The sequence below is a fragment of the Heloderma suspectum genome, chromosome 1 (genome assembly GCF_057233095.1).
Source record: "Heloderma suspectum isolate Gila_16-S chromosome 1, 16-S_ref, whole genome shotgun sequence".
In the NCBI taxonomy this organism is placed as follows: Eukaryota; Metazoa; Chordata; class Lepidosauria; order Squamata; family Helodermatidae; genus Heloderma; species Heloderma suspectum.
The window spans coordinates 401061089-401077592 of NC_139458.1; the positions used below are offsets into that span (position 1 = coordinate 401061089).

The window sequence follows — 16504 nt, forward strand, 5'->3', positions numbered from 1 at the left end:
TAATGTTTTTTGATGAAATATGGCACATTATTACTATTGTATGGGGATTACCAAGATCAAGAGAAACTTTCTGAGGCATGAACATGTCTCAGATTTGTCGAAATGTTTTAAGGTATTTTTCTACATTGGAAAAAGTCCTCTCTCTCTCTCTCTCTCTCCCCCTCCCTCCCTCCCTCTGTGTGTGTGTGTGTGTGTGTGTGTAGAAATAAGACAATAAATCCTCTCAGCTTATAGAATTTCCCTCCACAAGTGGAGATTCCAGAAAATGGAGCATACAATGCTGCCGTGGTTAAGCACTTCAGGGCACAATGCGTGTTTAGGCAGAAAAAAGTCCTGTAAGCATGGCTGGCTCGAGAATGCTGGGAGATGTAGGACTTTTCTCTGTCTAAACATGCACATGATTGCACCCTTAGCCAAGATGCTCCTTGGATAGCTCCTTTAGAGTTCTGACTGGTTCTGACTAAAACCAAGAGCGGATTCACCTCCCCATGGACATTGGAGCCACCAGCCTCCACTGCTTTTTGTACATTGGTTGTTGGAAATACATCAGAGAAATTATTTGTTTGGGGGGAATATGCTCCATCTAAAACGCTTACTCAGGGAATATTGCTGACCCCAAGTGCGAAAGCTCTTCATCTTCAATTGTGAAGCCATTGCAGTTAACCTATGAGAAAGGGAAAGAGGGATAAAAACACAATCCCCTGGACTGTTTAGCACTGCGCGGTAAGTGACCCTACTCGTCTGCACCATACTGATTAATCTGATTAGAACTTTGCTTCTTCTTAATCAAGTCTTGCTGCTGAGCTACTAGCTTTACAAGAAGGGAGGTCAGAGTTTATTTACAATCTAATTTTGTAATGAAAGATTAAGTATCGGGCAGCCGAGCTGAGGCACAACAGACAGTACTCACATCCAGAAAGCTGGGGGATGGGGATGGGGTGAGAAAGGCAGCTGTATAGGACATCCTTGTAGGGTGGAGGTTAAAAAAACCCTAAGACTTGGAAGCTGAAATGATGATAAAAGATGGGGACTAGGACAGAAAAAGGCCCAGCTCAATTTCAGTAAATATTTCCTGCAAGATTTATACTGCGTACACTTGGCCTTTCTAGGAGTTTAAGAAATAACAAATATCACATTGCTATAGAATTAATTCAAAAGGAAATCAGCCCCATTTAGCCTAAGGTCTGGGAACTTGGCTATATTCAATAGGGAAGAATAAAAGTAACTATTTGTCACATTCGCACTTTGCGTTTTGGGGTGTACAATCAAAAACATAGGGTTGTACCCTATGTTAGTCCTACTTCGAGTACACACATTGAAAAGAACGAGACTTGAATTAGACTAACGTTGGATTCAACCCATTGGATGCAACCCATAATGTGTGACGAGCATTAATGTGGTTGCCAAGGCTTCTATTTCCAGAACCACTAGAATGCTTCCAAGATACAATGTGGGTGTGGTGCAACCTCTGGAAACAAAGCCACCCTCTAGAACCAAGCAAACCCGTTTTTTATTTCATCCATCTTACTTGACCAAAAAGGACCACAAGAGCTGCATTGTCGGGGTATTCTATGTGCTTTGAATAAAAGTGATGGAGAGCAGAGATGTCATTTTGAATCAGCTCCTTCTTTTCATTATCGAGCTTATCGAGATCTGCAAAGGAAAAGAAATCCTTTTTTCATTCCAAGGACTGCTTTGCTTGTTAACTACAGTGAGGTCAACTTCAAGATAGGAGGTCCTCTAAGAAAGAAAATCAGGCATGAGTACTCTTATTTAAACTACAGTGGGTGTCACATTTTGTGAAAATGAATGCCAGCAAGCATCTAACCACAAGTAGATGTCTGCTCATCTGTTATATGGGAAATTTTGCCTTTAAGATGGACAATACCATTTATGTATGTATGTATGTACTTATTTATTAATTTCTTAATTGCCCATCTGTCCAGTCACCCAGCCGCTCTGGGCGATGTACAATTTAAAACAGCAAAATTATACATCAAAACATTATTTAAAAATACTCTAAAAAAAAGGTAAAGGTGTCCCCAACCAGTCGTGTCCAACTCTAGCGGGTGGTGCTCATCTCCATTTCTAAGCCGAAGAGCCAGCGCTGTCTGAAGACGCTTCCGTGGTCATGCGGCCGGCATGACTGAACACCGAGGTGCATGAAAAATACCTTAACCCACCCCAAATGCCTGCCTGAATAACCAAGTTTTCAGTGCGTGGCAGAAGCTCATTAAAGAGGGGGCATGGCAGAGTTCCCTAGGGAGAGAGTTCCACAGAGTGGGGGCCACCACAGAGAAGGCCTTCTCCCTTGTCCTCAGCAGCCTAGCTGTCCTGGCTGATGGGACAGAGAGAAGGCCATCCGAGGCTGATCTCGTTAAGCAGCCTGTCTGATGTTGCTGGAGGTGCTCCTTGAGATAGGCTGGGCTGGAACCACATAGGGTTTTAAAGGTCAAAACCAACACCTTGAATTTGGCCTGGAAAACAACTGGTAACCAGTGCAACTCCATCAGCACTGGAGTGATGTGATCATGCCACCGGCTGCCTTTAATGAGGTGAGCCACCACATTCTGTACCAGCTGCAGCTTCCAAACCGTCTTCAAGGGTAACCCCACGTAAAGCGCATTACAGTAGTCTAGACGAGAGGAGACCAGGGCATGTACTACCAATGGGAGCAGATGGTCAGGAAGGTAGGGGCACAGCCGCCATATCAGATAGAGTTGGTACAAAGCTGTCCAGCTCACGGCTGACATCTGAGCCTCCATGGACAGCTGGGAGTCTAAAATGACCCCCAGGCTGTGGACCTGGTCTTTCAAGGGTAGCCGTACCCCATTCAACACCAGATCAACATCCCCCAACCTCTTCTTGTCTCCTACCAGAAGTACCTCAGTCTTGTCAGGGTTCAGCTTATTCCGCCCCATCCAGCCACTCACCATCTCCAGACATTTAGACAGAGATTCCACGGCCAACCTTGGTGAAGATTTGAAAGAGAGGTAGAGCTGCATGTCATCTGCATATTGATGACACCACACCCCAAACTTCCTGATCATAGCCCTCAGTGGCTTCACATAGATATGAAGATAGTTAGCATCAGGGAGAGGATGGAACCCTGTGGCACCCCACATGTGAGCGGCCACAGGTCTGAAACCTCCTCCCCCAGTGCTACCCACTGGTACCTGCCGGAGAGGAAGGACAGGAATATGGTGTCTCCAATGCCCAACCCCTCCAGGCAGTCCAGGAGGATACCGTGGTCAACGGTATCAAAAGCCGCTGAGAGGTCGAGAACAAGGAAGGAGCATTCACCCCTATCCAAAGCCCTCCTCATATCATCCACCAAAGCGACCAAGGCCATTTCCATTTGCTTATAAAACACATTAGCTTGTCTCTTCATGAATTTGTCACCACGCCACTGATTAATGGTAAATTAAAATGAATTATCTTTGTTTTCAAATAGGTACCATCAACGTTATAACACTAAGCGAGTGAACACTGTTCACGAAAGGCAAGACGCAGCCTATACTCACAAGAAAAACATGTATTAACATTGCCCCAAAGGTTCACTCTTTCCCTTTGGGATCTTGACAGCTTATAACTGTTTTATATCATCTCATCAAAGTAAATTTTTTTAGTAGTTCAGCTGCGCCCCCCACACACACACTTTATTGCTGAATTTATGCACAAATAGGGTTGAACCTCACACAGCACAACATGCAACAATAAATGCCATTCCTAAATTGAGGGAAATTTATTTATTTATTTATTTGTGACATTTGTATACTGCTGAATATAATGAAATCTCCCAGTGGTTCACAATAAATATTAAAATGCATTTAATATTTAAAAATGCAATATTAAAAACACAGCATTAAAAACACAGCATTAAAAACACTTCCATCTACAATAAAAACAATTCCAGAAGCAGTAAAATGGAGCACCATAATTGATTTACTTACAGCCCAGGGAAAGCCTGGGTGAACAGGTGTGCTTTTAGGAGGCGTTTCTATTTTCTGCCTCCCGAACTGCACGAGGGAGGGTTTTCCAGAGGGTGGGTGCCGCTACAGAGAAGGTCTGCCATCAGGGTACTTTTGTTTTAGAATGACCAGCAAGGCCATTCCAAAAAAAATAGTAACTGCATATCCATTTCTGGATATTTTAGATGGCCTGGATTCAGTCTTCTGTGCTTTACTTTTTTCTTCACATAAAATAAAACCACAGTCTGTGTAGTCCAAGTGAATGCTCAGCATCTCTTAACACAAAAAATCTGGGCATCTGCTTGCACAATGGGACTTCCCCTTCCTCTCTTTCCCTCTGCACCCTCTCTGCCACCCCAGACCTGCTCCAAAGGGTTCCCAAATCCTCCAGAGCATATTTGGAGGCATGGGGGGGGGGAAACCTGCAGAGGGAAAGGGGAATCCATTTGTCAGCAGTATCCATCCCACTGGCAGATGGACACAGTCGTGTACGACTCTCTATGTTAGCCTTCCCCAGCCTGGTGCCCTCCAGATGTTTTGAACAACTCCCATCATGCTTGACTATGCTGGCTGGGGCTGGTGAGAGTTGTAGTCCAAAACATCTGGAGGGCACAAGGCTGGGGAAGGTTGCTCTATGTCAAGTGATCCCGAGTATGAACTTCTGCTTAAGAATGGAAGAATTCTCTTGTTGGTCCTGGGGTTTACCTAATCCAGCATTCCTTGCAAGAATCCCAGCAAGCACTGGGTGGTCCATCAGAAACTGGCTAATGGTCCGAACAATGGACTGCAGCCTACGTTCTTCCCTCCAGAAAGAGCCCATCCTCTTTCTGGAGGGAAATTTAAAGGCAAGGACTAGAATATAAACAGCACCATGTACATTGGGGGCGGGGGGGCTGAAGGTAGATCAGGATTTCTGGGTGATTTCCAGGAGGTGAGCAAGGATTTCTGACCCCCCACTTGTTTAACAATAGCAAGAATTAAATGATTTTCTCCACTTAAATTAGGCTTCTGGAATGAAGTGAACCTGGGGTAATCAGGAAGGGCTTTTTATGTAAAAGGGACTGTGAGCGAAGTCCAGTTCTGTATTGAAAACAAATTCCTAGGCTCAGAATGTGCTCAGGGCCACCTTAATTCTAGGTGTACATCTTTTGCACCTGGCTCGGTTTAGTTAAACTTGGGGTTCCAGTAGAAAAACAACAAAGTAGATCTGAAAAGCCTGAAGTCTGCCTGCCCCAATGTACATGGCCAGTAGTGTCTGACTTCACAGCAGGCCCCCTGGATTTCCCCTTGTGAATGCAGCACATGTCATTGGAAGAATGTCCCCCCTACCTGCTTCTGCTCCCCAATTCAGCATCAAATCACCCCCCCAGAAAAACTGCCTTCCACAACCTGGTGCCCTCCAGATGTGTTGGAAGACACTAGAACACGAGGAAAGCCAGCACAAGCTGTGTGACGACTGGGGTGGGCTGAAGCCATGGCCCTATAGCCCTTTTCTCCTCACGTTGCCTGTTCACCAACAGAATGGCTGAATAGCACTTATAATTCTCCGCTGGGCACCCTGTTTTATTGTGGTAACTTGTTTCACTATTATCAGCACCAAGCAAGAGCGCAAGACCACATTTCTGTGGTGCTGACAATTCTAGCTTCCTTCATCTTCTTAACAGTTGCTCAGTTTCTAACTCTGCCTTGATGGGGAAAAATAAGTTCTCTCTTTCTTTCTTTCTCTCTCTCTCTCTCTCTCTCTCTCACTCACTCACACACACACACACACACACACACACACACACTCGCACCAAGCAATGGCCTTCTCTCCTTCCTTAATTCACTTTTAGAGCCCTCGGGATGTGGAAATCACAAAGGACATGTCAGATTTGACTGGCAGTGACAGACACGCAATTCAACACCAGAGGGGCCTGCAATTAGCCCCAAAGACACTGTCACTATCAAGCAACGGCACCATCTCTGACTTCATGCCCCCTGGTAATAATGCTGGCTGTTTTAAATTTTACAATATCAGAATCCACAAAAGTCACCCTAGTTGCCAGGAAAGCTGTTTGACGGACGGAAACAATATAATTAATGGGCCAGAATTTTAATCCTACCTTTCCCAAAGTTAAGGGAGACAATAGCATCATTGCAAAACCAGCAACATCCCCTGATTTCTTCCTACTACACACACAGGGCTGGATCCAGATATCTGTCCACAGAAGGGGCTGGGCGGAAACCAACTTTCTCACCCCTCCTCTCCCTACCTGCCCCCAGGGCACCCTGAAAATGCTCCCTCAAAGTTTGGGAGGCCCTGCTGAGTGGAGCAGGTTGTGGTGCAGGAGGTTGAGAGGAAAGTGGGATATTACAGAAAACTGGGCAGAGGCACCTTGTGTTCCACTCACAGAGGGTGCCAATTTTCTGTGATCACCCCCCCAGCCCCCCCACACACACACACACGCCACAGCCCACACCACTCAGCAGGGCCTCCCAACCCCTGAGGGAGCTTTACCAAGAGCTTGAGGGCTGGTGGAGAGAAGAAGGGGCAGAAAAGTCAGCTTCCATCCACTCCCTTTCCACAGGTGGATATCATAGCAACCCACAGCACACCAAAAAAAAAGGTAGATTATGTTGAAAAGTTATTAAGAAGTTTCTAAACAGCCTGTGGAAAACAACTGATTTCTACTTACGGGATTCAAACTCTTTTACAGAGAGGAGTTTTTCTGACTCAGTCCTTTCTGAGTGTGTTTTCTGGTAATGGTGAAAAAGGAAGGAAGGAAGGAAGGAAGGAAGGAAGGAAGGAAGGAAAAAAGGACAACGTCAAAAAAATCCTCCAGCTATTTCATTGGTTTTTGCACAATTGTCTTCTCCAATATCCCTGCCCTATAAAGACTTCAGATGAGTTAATGAATGGCACTCTTGAGTTTAAATCTGCTGTCACCATACAACAAATTAACTAGCCAACAGTCACAGAACTTGTATCCAAATTTACACATGCACATGGAACAATTTTTTTAAATTGTCACTTGCTTTAGCTGCAGACTCCCAGAAAGCCACTGACAGTAGCAAGCAGTTAGTAGGCAGACTTTGCCTTTGAGGAAAGTGAATAATCTCAATGTTGACAGAGTTCAAAAGCAACACTCCAGCATTGGCCTAAGGCCACTTCTTTGTAAGCTTGGCCATTAAATACGGGTTTGCAGGTGGCCCAACAGCTGAGGTTCAGGGACTCTGGTTTGCATATTTAGCTTTCATATGCCATGTAGAGCTCCCTCCCACTTCCCTGCAAGCTATAAAAGCACAAATTTATTCCAATGACTTTTCATCATTAAACATCTAATTTTGTTTGTGGATCACCACTAGACTGTACTTTAATTTTAAAAAAGGAAGAAAGAAAGAAGGGAAAGAAGCACAGGGGATCAGGCAGGCTACCATCCCAGCAGGCCTACAGAGTCCTCTCTCTCTCTCTCTCTCTCTCTCCTGCATCTGGGTCACCCTTGTCACATAAGCAGTTCTAAAATGTACATATTTTCTTCAAAGGCCATTGTTCAGGGGGGTTAATATTTTTTTTTTTACTGCAGAGGAAAAGAAGTTGGAGCAATACAACACAATGACCTTGAAACTTGCCGATTCCACTTTGTTTCCCTGCAAAAATAAAGAAATCCGGGGTACACTTCTCACCAATCCAAATGTCACATTGAAATAAGCCTCCAGGTTTCTTATATCTGCAGGGAACTTTTATGCTCCTCTCTGTCTCCACTGCCACCCCACCCCCAGGAAGTGTCTTTCCTCAGAGTTCTCTGTGTTGCAGCCCCAGCTTTTAGGAACTCCTGCTTTAGTCATCCTGGGTACACCCATCACTATCATCATTTAGAAGTGGGGTAAATAAAAAATACCCAGCTTCTTCAGGAACATTTTTGGTATGCTTTTGGCTGATATGTTTGTTGTTGTTTTATCTTTGTGTAAACCACCTTGAATTAGGGCTTGGCACATACATGGCTATATATAACTTTGAAAGTGTCACTGAAAGTTTAGTTTGTAAAGTAGGATAGAACTACATATATAAAATATTGTAATAAATAAAATATGATAGGTGGGATAATTCAACATCACCCAGTAAAAAAATTAGTGCTAAGCTTATTGGGTTTATTCTTGTTGCTTCTTTTTCCAAGGTTAAGAGGCCATTTTCCTTTCTAGTGATAACTTTGTCAATTCATTATAACACTTTTCACTTCTACTGATCTAAAGCAGAGAAAGCCATACAGTGAGCTATGGGCTGCATCCACCCCCACCCATCCTCCAGCTTCATCCTCTTCCATCATCCCTATATGTTCAGTTTAAAGGACAAGGTGCCACTTCTTACCTGGCAGGTGCCCCTCCCACCTGGAAATGAGATGTTGCCACAGAAGCCTTCTTCCCCAGTGAGAGGAGCATCTTGCAAGTTCTTCTGCCTGGGGAACTTGACTCTCTGGCCAAGCTGCTCAGAGGCATGTGCATATGCGATGTCACATGAAAAGGGACCACTAGCCCCCAGACGACTGGATTGTGGGAGGATCTAACCACAACAGACTGAAAACTGATCCCTGATCTGAATCAGGGATTCTCAAACATGGCCACAGCGAGCCTCTGAAAGTGAAGACTGTACAGTTCTCCTGGTGTTCCTGATCCTAGGGTTCACCTTCATGTTCTGCAGTGGAAGTAGCAACTTGAACTGCTTATGCTAAGGAAGCAGGGCAGAAAAAGTGAGACTACAATGATTCAAATGGCTGTGCGAGAAGCAAGTTTTGGTCGAGAAATGTAATGGAGGACAACAGGAGGCAGCTTAGCAGACAGAAAGGACAGAGGCTGTTCAAGGGCATAGCAGGTCAAGGTTCTTAAGCAGATATGCTACAGCAAAACACAGGTTATGCTATTCATTACCAGAGCAACTGCCAATATACACAAACAAGATACTGAGAAATAAATTTTGCAAAAAATGGTTCTGTAGGACTTGATCTCTTTCCTGGCTTTTCCTTTTCCACCCTAAAACAAAAACAAAAGCAGAAATCTGACTGAAATCTTTGGATCCCGCTCACCTGTTTGGCCAGAATCCTTGCAGTGAGTCTCACTGTCTCTGAGGGATTCCAGTTCTGTCCAAACACGCACATGGCAGAACATTCCAGCTTGTGCAGTGGCCAGTCCTGTTTCTGGAAGGTTAAACAGAGGGGAGAAACTGTGGATTTGCATTTTGTAAATGAGAAGAGGATGCCACATGCCCCAACGAAACCTGGAGGTCAAACGAAATGTGTTTCCTTTAAAACGGTAAGATGACCCTTGCTAAAAGTAAACTAAACATGGGACAAATCTGAGGATAAAAGAGCTATTTTCTGAGGCTGATTTTGACATGCACTGACAAGATATGGTAGCATTTAAAAGAATGTAGCATCTATCTTAATTGAAGGAGGACCGGTGTGGTCAGCACCAGATTTTGGAAGAGCTGGGTAGTTGTCAAGAACCAGACCAGTTGCAAGGCTGCAGACCAAAAGCAGTGCTGCCATCTTGGCTGTCACTTGGCATAGGATCTGGTCAGGTCAGAAGCAGTCTGTATTCGAACTGGTCCTTTGTTCATAGAGTGTACCTTCCTGCAAATCCCTTGCTATAGCGCATAGACTCTGATATGTTCTCTCTTCTCTCCCTCTCCCCCATCCATCCCAGCCTTTGCTTCCACTTCCTGATCCGCCCCTCCCCGCAACAATTAAGGCCCTTCAGATAGAAACTTGTGACAAAATATTCAGTGAGAACTCTAAATACCCTAGTGCAGGGGTCCCCAAATGTTTTGGGTCAGTGGCCGCATCTGAGATCCTGAGGGAGTGTTCATGGGCACTCCCACAAAATGGCTGCCATGGGAGGCCTGCCTGCTCATAAAATGACTGCCATGGTGTGGATGGCTGGTCACGAGACACTCATTTCCCAGAAGGCAAATTGGTGAGATGAAGAGAAAAGTAACATGCCCAAGAACCTAAGCAGAAGGCAGAGGTCTGAGCTCCAAAACAGAAAAGCACTCTTTTGAACCCAAACAGGGATGGTGCTAGAGGGCAACACTTCACCTTGCAGCACGCCAGCCTCCCACTTTTTTAAAAAAAGGTTTAATTTAAATAAATAATAATAAATAAAATAAAATAAAAATCAGGAAGGGCAGGGAGCCTGGCAAACATCATGAGAGGTGTCTGTGGGCACATTAATGACTACGGCACTACACCGGAGACCCCAGCCCTGGTGCTTTTTATTCTGAATGAGGAAACCAGACTGAACTTTTCCACATCTGCAGCTCATCCCTTAGTCACATGAGCCAGGTCAGGGACCTGATATGGGGAGGAGATGCCACTCAACAGCAGAGCAAATGTTCTGCATGCAAAAGATCCCAGGTTCAACCCCTGGCTTCTCCAGGTATGACTCAGAAAGAACCCTGCCTGGAACCCTGGACAGCTGCTACCACTCAGTGTAGGCCGGGGTGCTGAACCTCTTTCAGCCTGAAGGCCAAACTCCATTTTGGGGAAACTCTAAGGGGCTGCATTCCAGTGGTAGGTGTGGCCAAAGGCAAAGAGGGCAGGGAGAAAAGGTTAAAAAAATAGCAGCCTATTTTAGCTTCAAGCCCTTGCTGCCAGGAACTAAGCTGTAGGAGAGGCATTTCAACCTTTTGGAATGGGGAAAAAACTACACAAAAGCCGAGAAGCCACCAAACAATAAGTGACAGACAGTACAGCGCTAGGTGGACAATGGTCTGACTATGTATAAGGCAGCTTCCTATATCATAAGACATAAGAAGAGCCCTGCCGGATCAGCCCAAAGGTCCATGTACTCCAGCATTCTGTTCACACAGTGGCCAACCAGCCGCCCATGGGAAACCCACCAGCAGGACATGAGTGCAACAGCACCCTCCCGCCCATGTTTCTCAGCAACTGTGTACATAGGTTCATCCTTTTGAAATAAACGATACCTAAGAACATGTATCTGTGGGCTGAACAACCATGGTGTCAGGGGCTCCTTGGAATGGCTCTCAGTCTAATCCAGTAGCCAAGTCCAGACACAGACAAAGGGATTCTTTTCAAAGCTTTATTCTTCTTTTATAACTTAACAGCTCTACAGGTAGCAACTAGATCTGAGCAGCAGCATCCCTATGCCCTAAGTTAGAACAGTTGGTCCCCGTTTGAAGGGCAATTACTGGCAGACCCCTGAATATAAGGACTCGGGAGAATCCCTCCCCTTTTCCCTTAGATCTTCTGGGCACAACCGTTCTTTGAGCGCGAACCATTTGGCACCGCTCTCTGAGTCTGCGCCGCGCATCCCCCCCAGTCTGCTATCTGTGCTGAGTCACTCCCTGGACTGCTTTCTAAACTAGGAATGTGGGTGGGAGGAATCTCCGTCAGCTGTTGGTCCTGGGAAAAAAGGAGCACGCTCCTCTCCTGAAGGAGCGATTGCTCTTTCTCAGCATCAGAACTACTCTGGGATTCTATGGCCTCAGTGTCCACCCTGACACATGGTTAGGTTGAGTTATCTAAGTTGTCCCTAGCTGGGTAGAACACTTGGATTAAGACCTTTACAGATTTCTCCCAGAAAGAGTAGGCAGAATAAACCAAAGCAGCTCCCTGGTTGCAAACACTTATGCTGGCATTATGTACTATAATGTGCTGGCATTATAGTAGGTTCCCTGCAGTGCTGCTCTATCATATTGTCTTGAGATATTGCTCTAGCACAACGATTGGCATATTCTACTTTAAACATAAAGGATATTACAAAAAATGGATGGCATTTGGCCGTACCAACAGAGGCCAAGAACTGCACATGAACCTGAAAGTTGGCATTCTGCAGGCAAAAGAGCCTTTACAGAGGCTCTGAGTAGCGACTGTATTAACTTGGTTCGCATGTCACAGCTGCAATTCCTGGGTTGTTTAGCCCAAGAATTGTGGGGACAAGTGGAGTGTGTGAACTGTGTGTCCATCGTTTCTGCTATTAATTAACAACCAAGGAAGACCCTCGTTCTTCAGCTGTTTCATAATGTGCAAACCTGGGAACTCTGGATTGTTTACAAGTTAAATAACTCAGAGTTAACTCAACAACAAACCATGGGCAATTGTTGGGAAATAATGAGCATGCAGCTCACATGGTCCACTTACCCTGCAATTCCTGCGTTAAACAACCCAGGAATTGCCGCCATGACATGCAAGGAAAGGAAAGGAAAGGAAAGGAAAGGAAAGGAAAGGAAAGGAAAGGTTCCTCCTGTGCAAGCACCGGGTCATTACTGACCCCTAGAGGGATGCCGCTTATGCTGGCGTTTTCATGGCAGACTATAGCGGGGTGGTTTGCCATTGCCTTCCCCAGTCGTGACTACCTTTCCCCCAGCAAGCTGGGTATTCATTTTATCGACCTCGGAAGGATGGAAGGCTGAGTCGATCTGAGTCAGCTACCCGAGACCCGGCTTCCGCTGGGATTGAACTCAGGTCATGGGGAGAGTTTCGGTTGCAATACTGCCGCCTACCACTCTGTGCCACACGAGGCTCTTATGACATGCAAACCAAGTCATTAATTCCCTGTCCTAATATCATGTTACGTGTCAGAGGTAAAGGCCACAGTTGATAGTGTCCTTGTGCACTGGACTGTCAGCAGTAATTATGGACAGACAAAATATGTGTGTGGAGGGGGGAATTATTTGAAGTAATGGGAATTATCAACTCCAAGCAATTTTCAATGGAACAATCACCCTAAAGTTGGCAGTTGCAAACTGAGAGATTTGCCCTGTAAGTTTCCTTTCAAGTCTAGCATAAAATTGATATACAGCTGTAGAAAAACCAAGCTCTGGTCTGAAAATTCTCACAAGAATCAGAAATGCTAGAATCAAAAGATGCTAACACTTAACAGAAACCAAAGTAGTGATAATCACCACTGATTGCATGGAACAAGTGTGATCAGTGCAAATTACAAAGCGAGTAATGGGCAGTGATCATCAAAAAAACTGAATCTCCAGAAGATATTTCCCAGCTATCTCCACTTATATTTGCCAAATAAGCAATCATAAGAGATTAAATAAAGCTGAAACAATCTACTGAAATTTAACCAAAAGGGCTTTATTTTACATCCACAATATCTGTGCATGTGTGTGTGAGAGAGAACATTGACCAGACAGAGTTGCCAAATAATAGCTAGGATTCCTCATTGAACAGCTAACTTTTAAGTATATGAGAAGTAGAAAATAAATTTAAAAATGTAACATATAGATTCTCTTCATAGTGCCGGGGGGGGGGGGAGACCCCAGTTAAGAAAGATGCAAAATTGACAATGCCAATATGTCCTTCCACCATTCTGTCCTGACCCTTTTATTCTTTAAGCATAGTTAATTAAAAAATTTCCTCAGGCAAAATCCAACTGAGTTATGTGAACTAGTAAGGGACAAGATATGGCTGAATTGTGCAAAACAAGATAAAAGCCAGGAACATTGCAGGAATAGGGGAGCAGCGTCTGAGTAATACCTGGCATGGAAACACTCTGACAGAGGTCGTTTTAGTGATCACAGCAGGATCGCGTTTAACATTCTTTTCCACTATTTCTCTGAGCCGTTTGATGGGTAGCAGGCAGCATTGTTCTAGCCAACTCCCTAGTGCTGTATTAATGATACTGTAGACTCGGGGGCGGGGGGAGGACTACGTAGACAATATTTCTCTCTGATTTAAAGATAGAATCAGAAAATGACTGGAAAGAAAGTTTGCTAGGACATCTGCTTTTCAAAAATCAAAGTGGAAACATGATCTTCCTCTACTGAATTCTTCAAAATGGCTCCCATCAGCAGAGCTGCTATGGATATGCTGGAAAGAAGCCTATAGGATTCTCAGTACAGAAAAAGTAACTGATACTTAAAAGGAGGCTGGGGGAGAGACTCTCCCATCGAAGGCCTCAAAGCCATCCCAAGCATTCCAGGAAAACCTACATCAGGGGTGTAGAACATCAGGCCTGGGGTCCCAATCCACCCTCTGGGGTTCCCCAAATGGCCACGCTCCCTTTCCCCCAACCACCAAGTATTTCCCAGCTTTTGTGCAGCTTTCCCCCCATTCTGAAAGGTTGAAATGCCTCTCCTTAGTGACTGGCAGTTAGACATGCTCAGTTACTGGCACTTAGAAATGCTCAGATACTGGCACTTAGAGCTTTAAGGTAAAATACGTTGGTATTGTTGGCCCCCCCCCTTTCAGTTTTGGCCACACCCACCACTGGAATGTGGTCCCTGAGAACTTCTCCAAAATGGAATTTAGCCCTCAGTCTGAAAGAAGTTCTGCGCCTCTGGCCCACATGGAGTCATGGGCAAAAGCCTTGCCCTCCAAAAGTTGGAAGAAATAAAAAGTAAAATACGCTTTTTAAAAAATCCACCAATAATTTTATATCATTTTAAAAAATCTAGTTGATGCCAAACTACAGTTGGGCAACATGATGTCCTTGGTTCTACATGTTTGTTATTTGTGACGTTTTTTTAAAAAATCAATCAACCCTTAATATAGTATAAAAAGCAGAACTGTGGATGTTTCTGATTATGTATCTGCTTATTCTGACTGATCAATATTTCAGAATAATGTTGAGTAGATAGGAACATAGGGAACTGCCTTATACCGAGTCAGACCATTGGCCCATCTAGCCCAGCACTGTTGACACTGATTGGCAGTGGCTGTCCAGGGTTTCAGGCAGGAATATTTCCAGCCCTTCCTGGAGATGCTGGGGATCAAACCTAGGACCTTCCGCGCGCAAATTTATTTATTTATTTATTTATTTATTTATTTAATTTCTATACCGCCCAATAGCCGAAGCTCTCTGGGCGGTTCACAAAAATTAAAACCAAACAGCACACAATAAAACAATTTAAAATATATAGAACATTAAAACCACAATATAGCAATACAACCACAATAAAACCTAGCAGCAGTGCAGGAGTTTAAAATACAGATTTAAAACAGCAAAGCTAAAAATTTAGAAAGCTAAAATGCTAAAATGCCTGGGAAAATAAAAAGGTCTTCACCTGGCGCCGAAAGGAATACAATATAGGCGCCAGGCGAACCTCACTAGGGAGCTCATTCCAGAGCCGGGGTGCCACAGCAGAAAAAGCCCTCCTCCTAGTAGCCACCCGCCTCACTTCCTTTGGCAGGGGCTCAAGGAGAAAGGCCACTGACGATGCAAAGCAGGTGCTCTACCCACTGAGCCATGGCCTTTCCCTTAAATATCTTTGAAGCCATGAGGATTAGACACACGCAATGGAATTGAAAGGTAGGATTGTTACCTCTCTCATGGTCACAGTTGCTTTTTCTTGACACTTCACACTGTGAAACCAACCCAGCATGCCTGTCTTTTTAAAACTTCTGTGCAGTGCTTAGCAATATTACAAGGCTTCCAAATAGGATTATTTACTTGAACATTTATTTCAAAATAAATGAGGTGAGCCATACTTTGGGAGCTTTTTATTTGCTAAACAGAGAGACAGTAATTTTGTTGAATGACAATTCCAAGAATTACATTCACCGAATGATTCTATTATCTCTTCTGAATATTTCTATTTTGCTTAAAAAAGAAAAAAAGAAAAAACTACCCACATTATTCATCAAGATGGCCTCTTGAGGAAGTTAACAGGTATATTATTGGAAGCATGAAACAGCTGGAAATTAAAGGCGGAAGTCTTCCAATTTTTTTTTGTTTTCAGAGCTTTTTCAACCACCAAAAGGGGGGAGGGGAGACAAGTACAGGACTACATCCACTATAATTAGCTGACCTCCACATATGCAAGATTGAATAGATGTATTTTACAGTAGAAACAGCTCACATAGCTGAGACTTAGCATTTCTACACTTGTACAATGCGCCCTCTCAAAAATGCTTGTCTATAGTGCTGTTAATAGGCAGTTTCTGACATAGGAAAAAAGGAGAGGGGCTTCTATCTAATGCTCTTTGACTCTAAATTTATTATTACTATTTTAGTTCAATTGTCATGCAAATTATCTAAACACAATTGGCTGTTAACCACTTTTCTGAAGCCAATTGTGAATGGATTATCAAACATTCTACTACTAAGACCACCATGGAAGAAACCAAGAAACTGGTTGCAAAGACAACAGCATAGTGTTTCTTTGTAGGCATCCCATCATCTCCACCCCATGCCCAAGTAAGGGTCAACCCAAACCATCTTTGAGAAGGAACTAGCTGCAACCTCTATTATGATCTGGAAGAGAAACATAAAGTAAGAAGACAGGCCCATGCTCAGAGGAGCTTACAATACAATCTCAAAAGGAAGGAGAAAACAAAGCAAGGGAGAAGAACAGAGGAAATGGAGATGCACAGGTAATGTTACCAACATTTATATAGCACCTTATTTGCTAAACAGCCATCAAGGTGGTGCACAAACAATGGATTAAAATGAAACAATTTATCAGATAAGATTTCTTTGAATCTGGTGATGACCCTGGCTGTACCTATAAAATTGGTTCGCTTAAGACAGAATACAAGAATATCAAGTTGCCAATTTGGGGAAAAAATAGCATCGTACTCTTA

The 16504-nt window shown here is 44.1% G+C and overlaps 1 protein-coding gene across 2 annotated transcripts in view; it reads right to left on the reverse strand.

The window, feature by feature from the left end:
- The window catches only part of SMYD2 (SET and MYND domain containing 2), a 54697-nt gene that overhangs the window by 22102 nt on the left and 16091 nt on the right, over positions 1-16504 (reverse strand). For both annotated transcript variants that reach the window (XM_084828804.1, XM_084828805.1), the window contains exons 3-6: positions 9029-9139; positions 6647-6707; positions 1529-1653; positions 597-664 (exon numbers count right to left, since the gene is read on the reverse strand). In XM_084828804.1, the coding sequence (XP_084684930.1) occupies positions 597-664; positions 1529-1653; positions 6647-6707; positions 9029-9139 (365 nt within the window). The remainder of the gene's footprint in view (positions 1-596; positions 665-1528; positions 1654-6646; positions 6708-9028; positions 9140-16504) is intronic.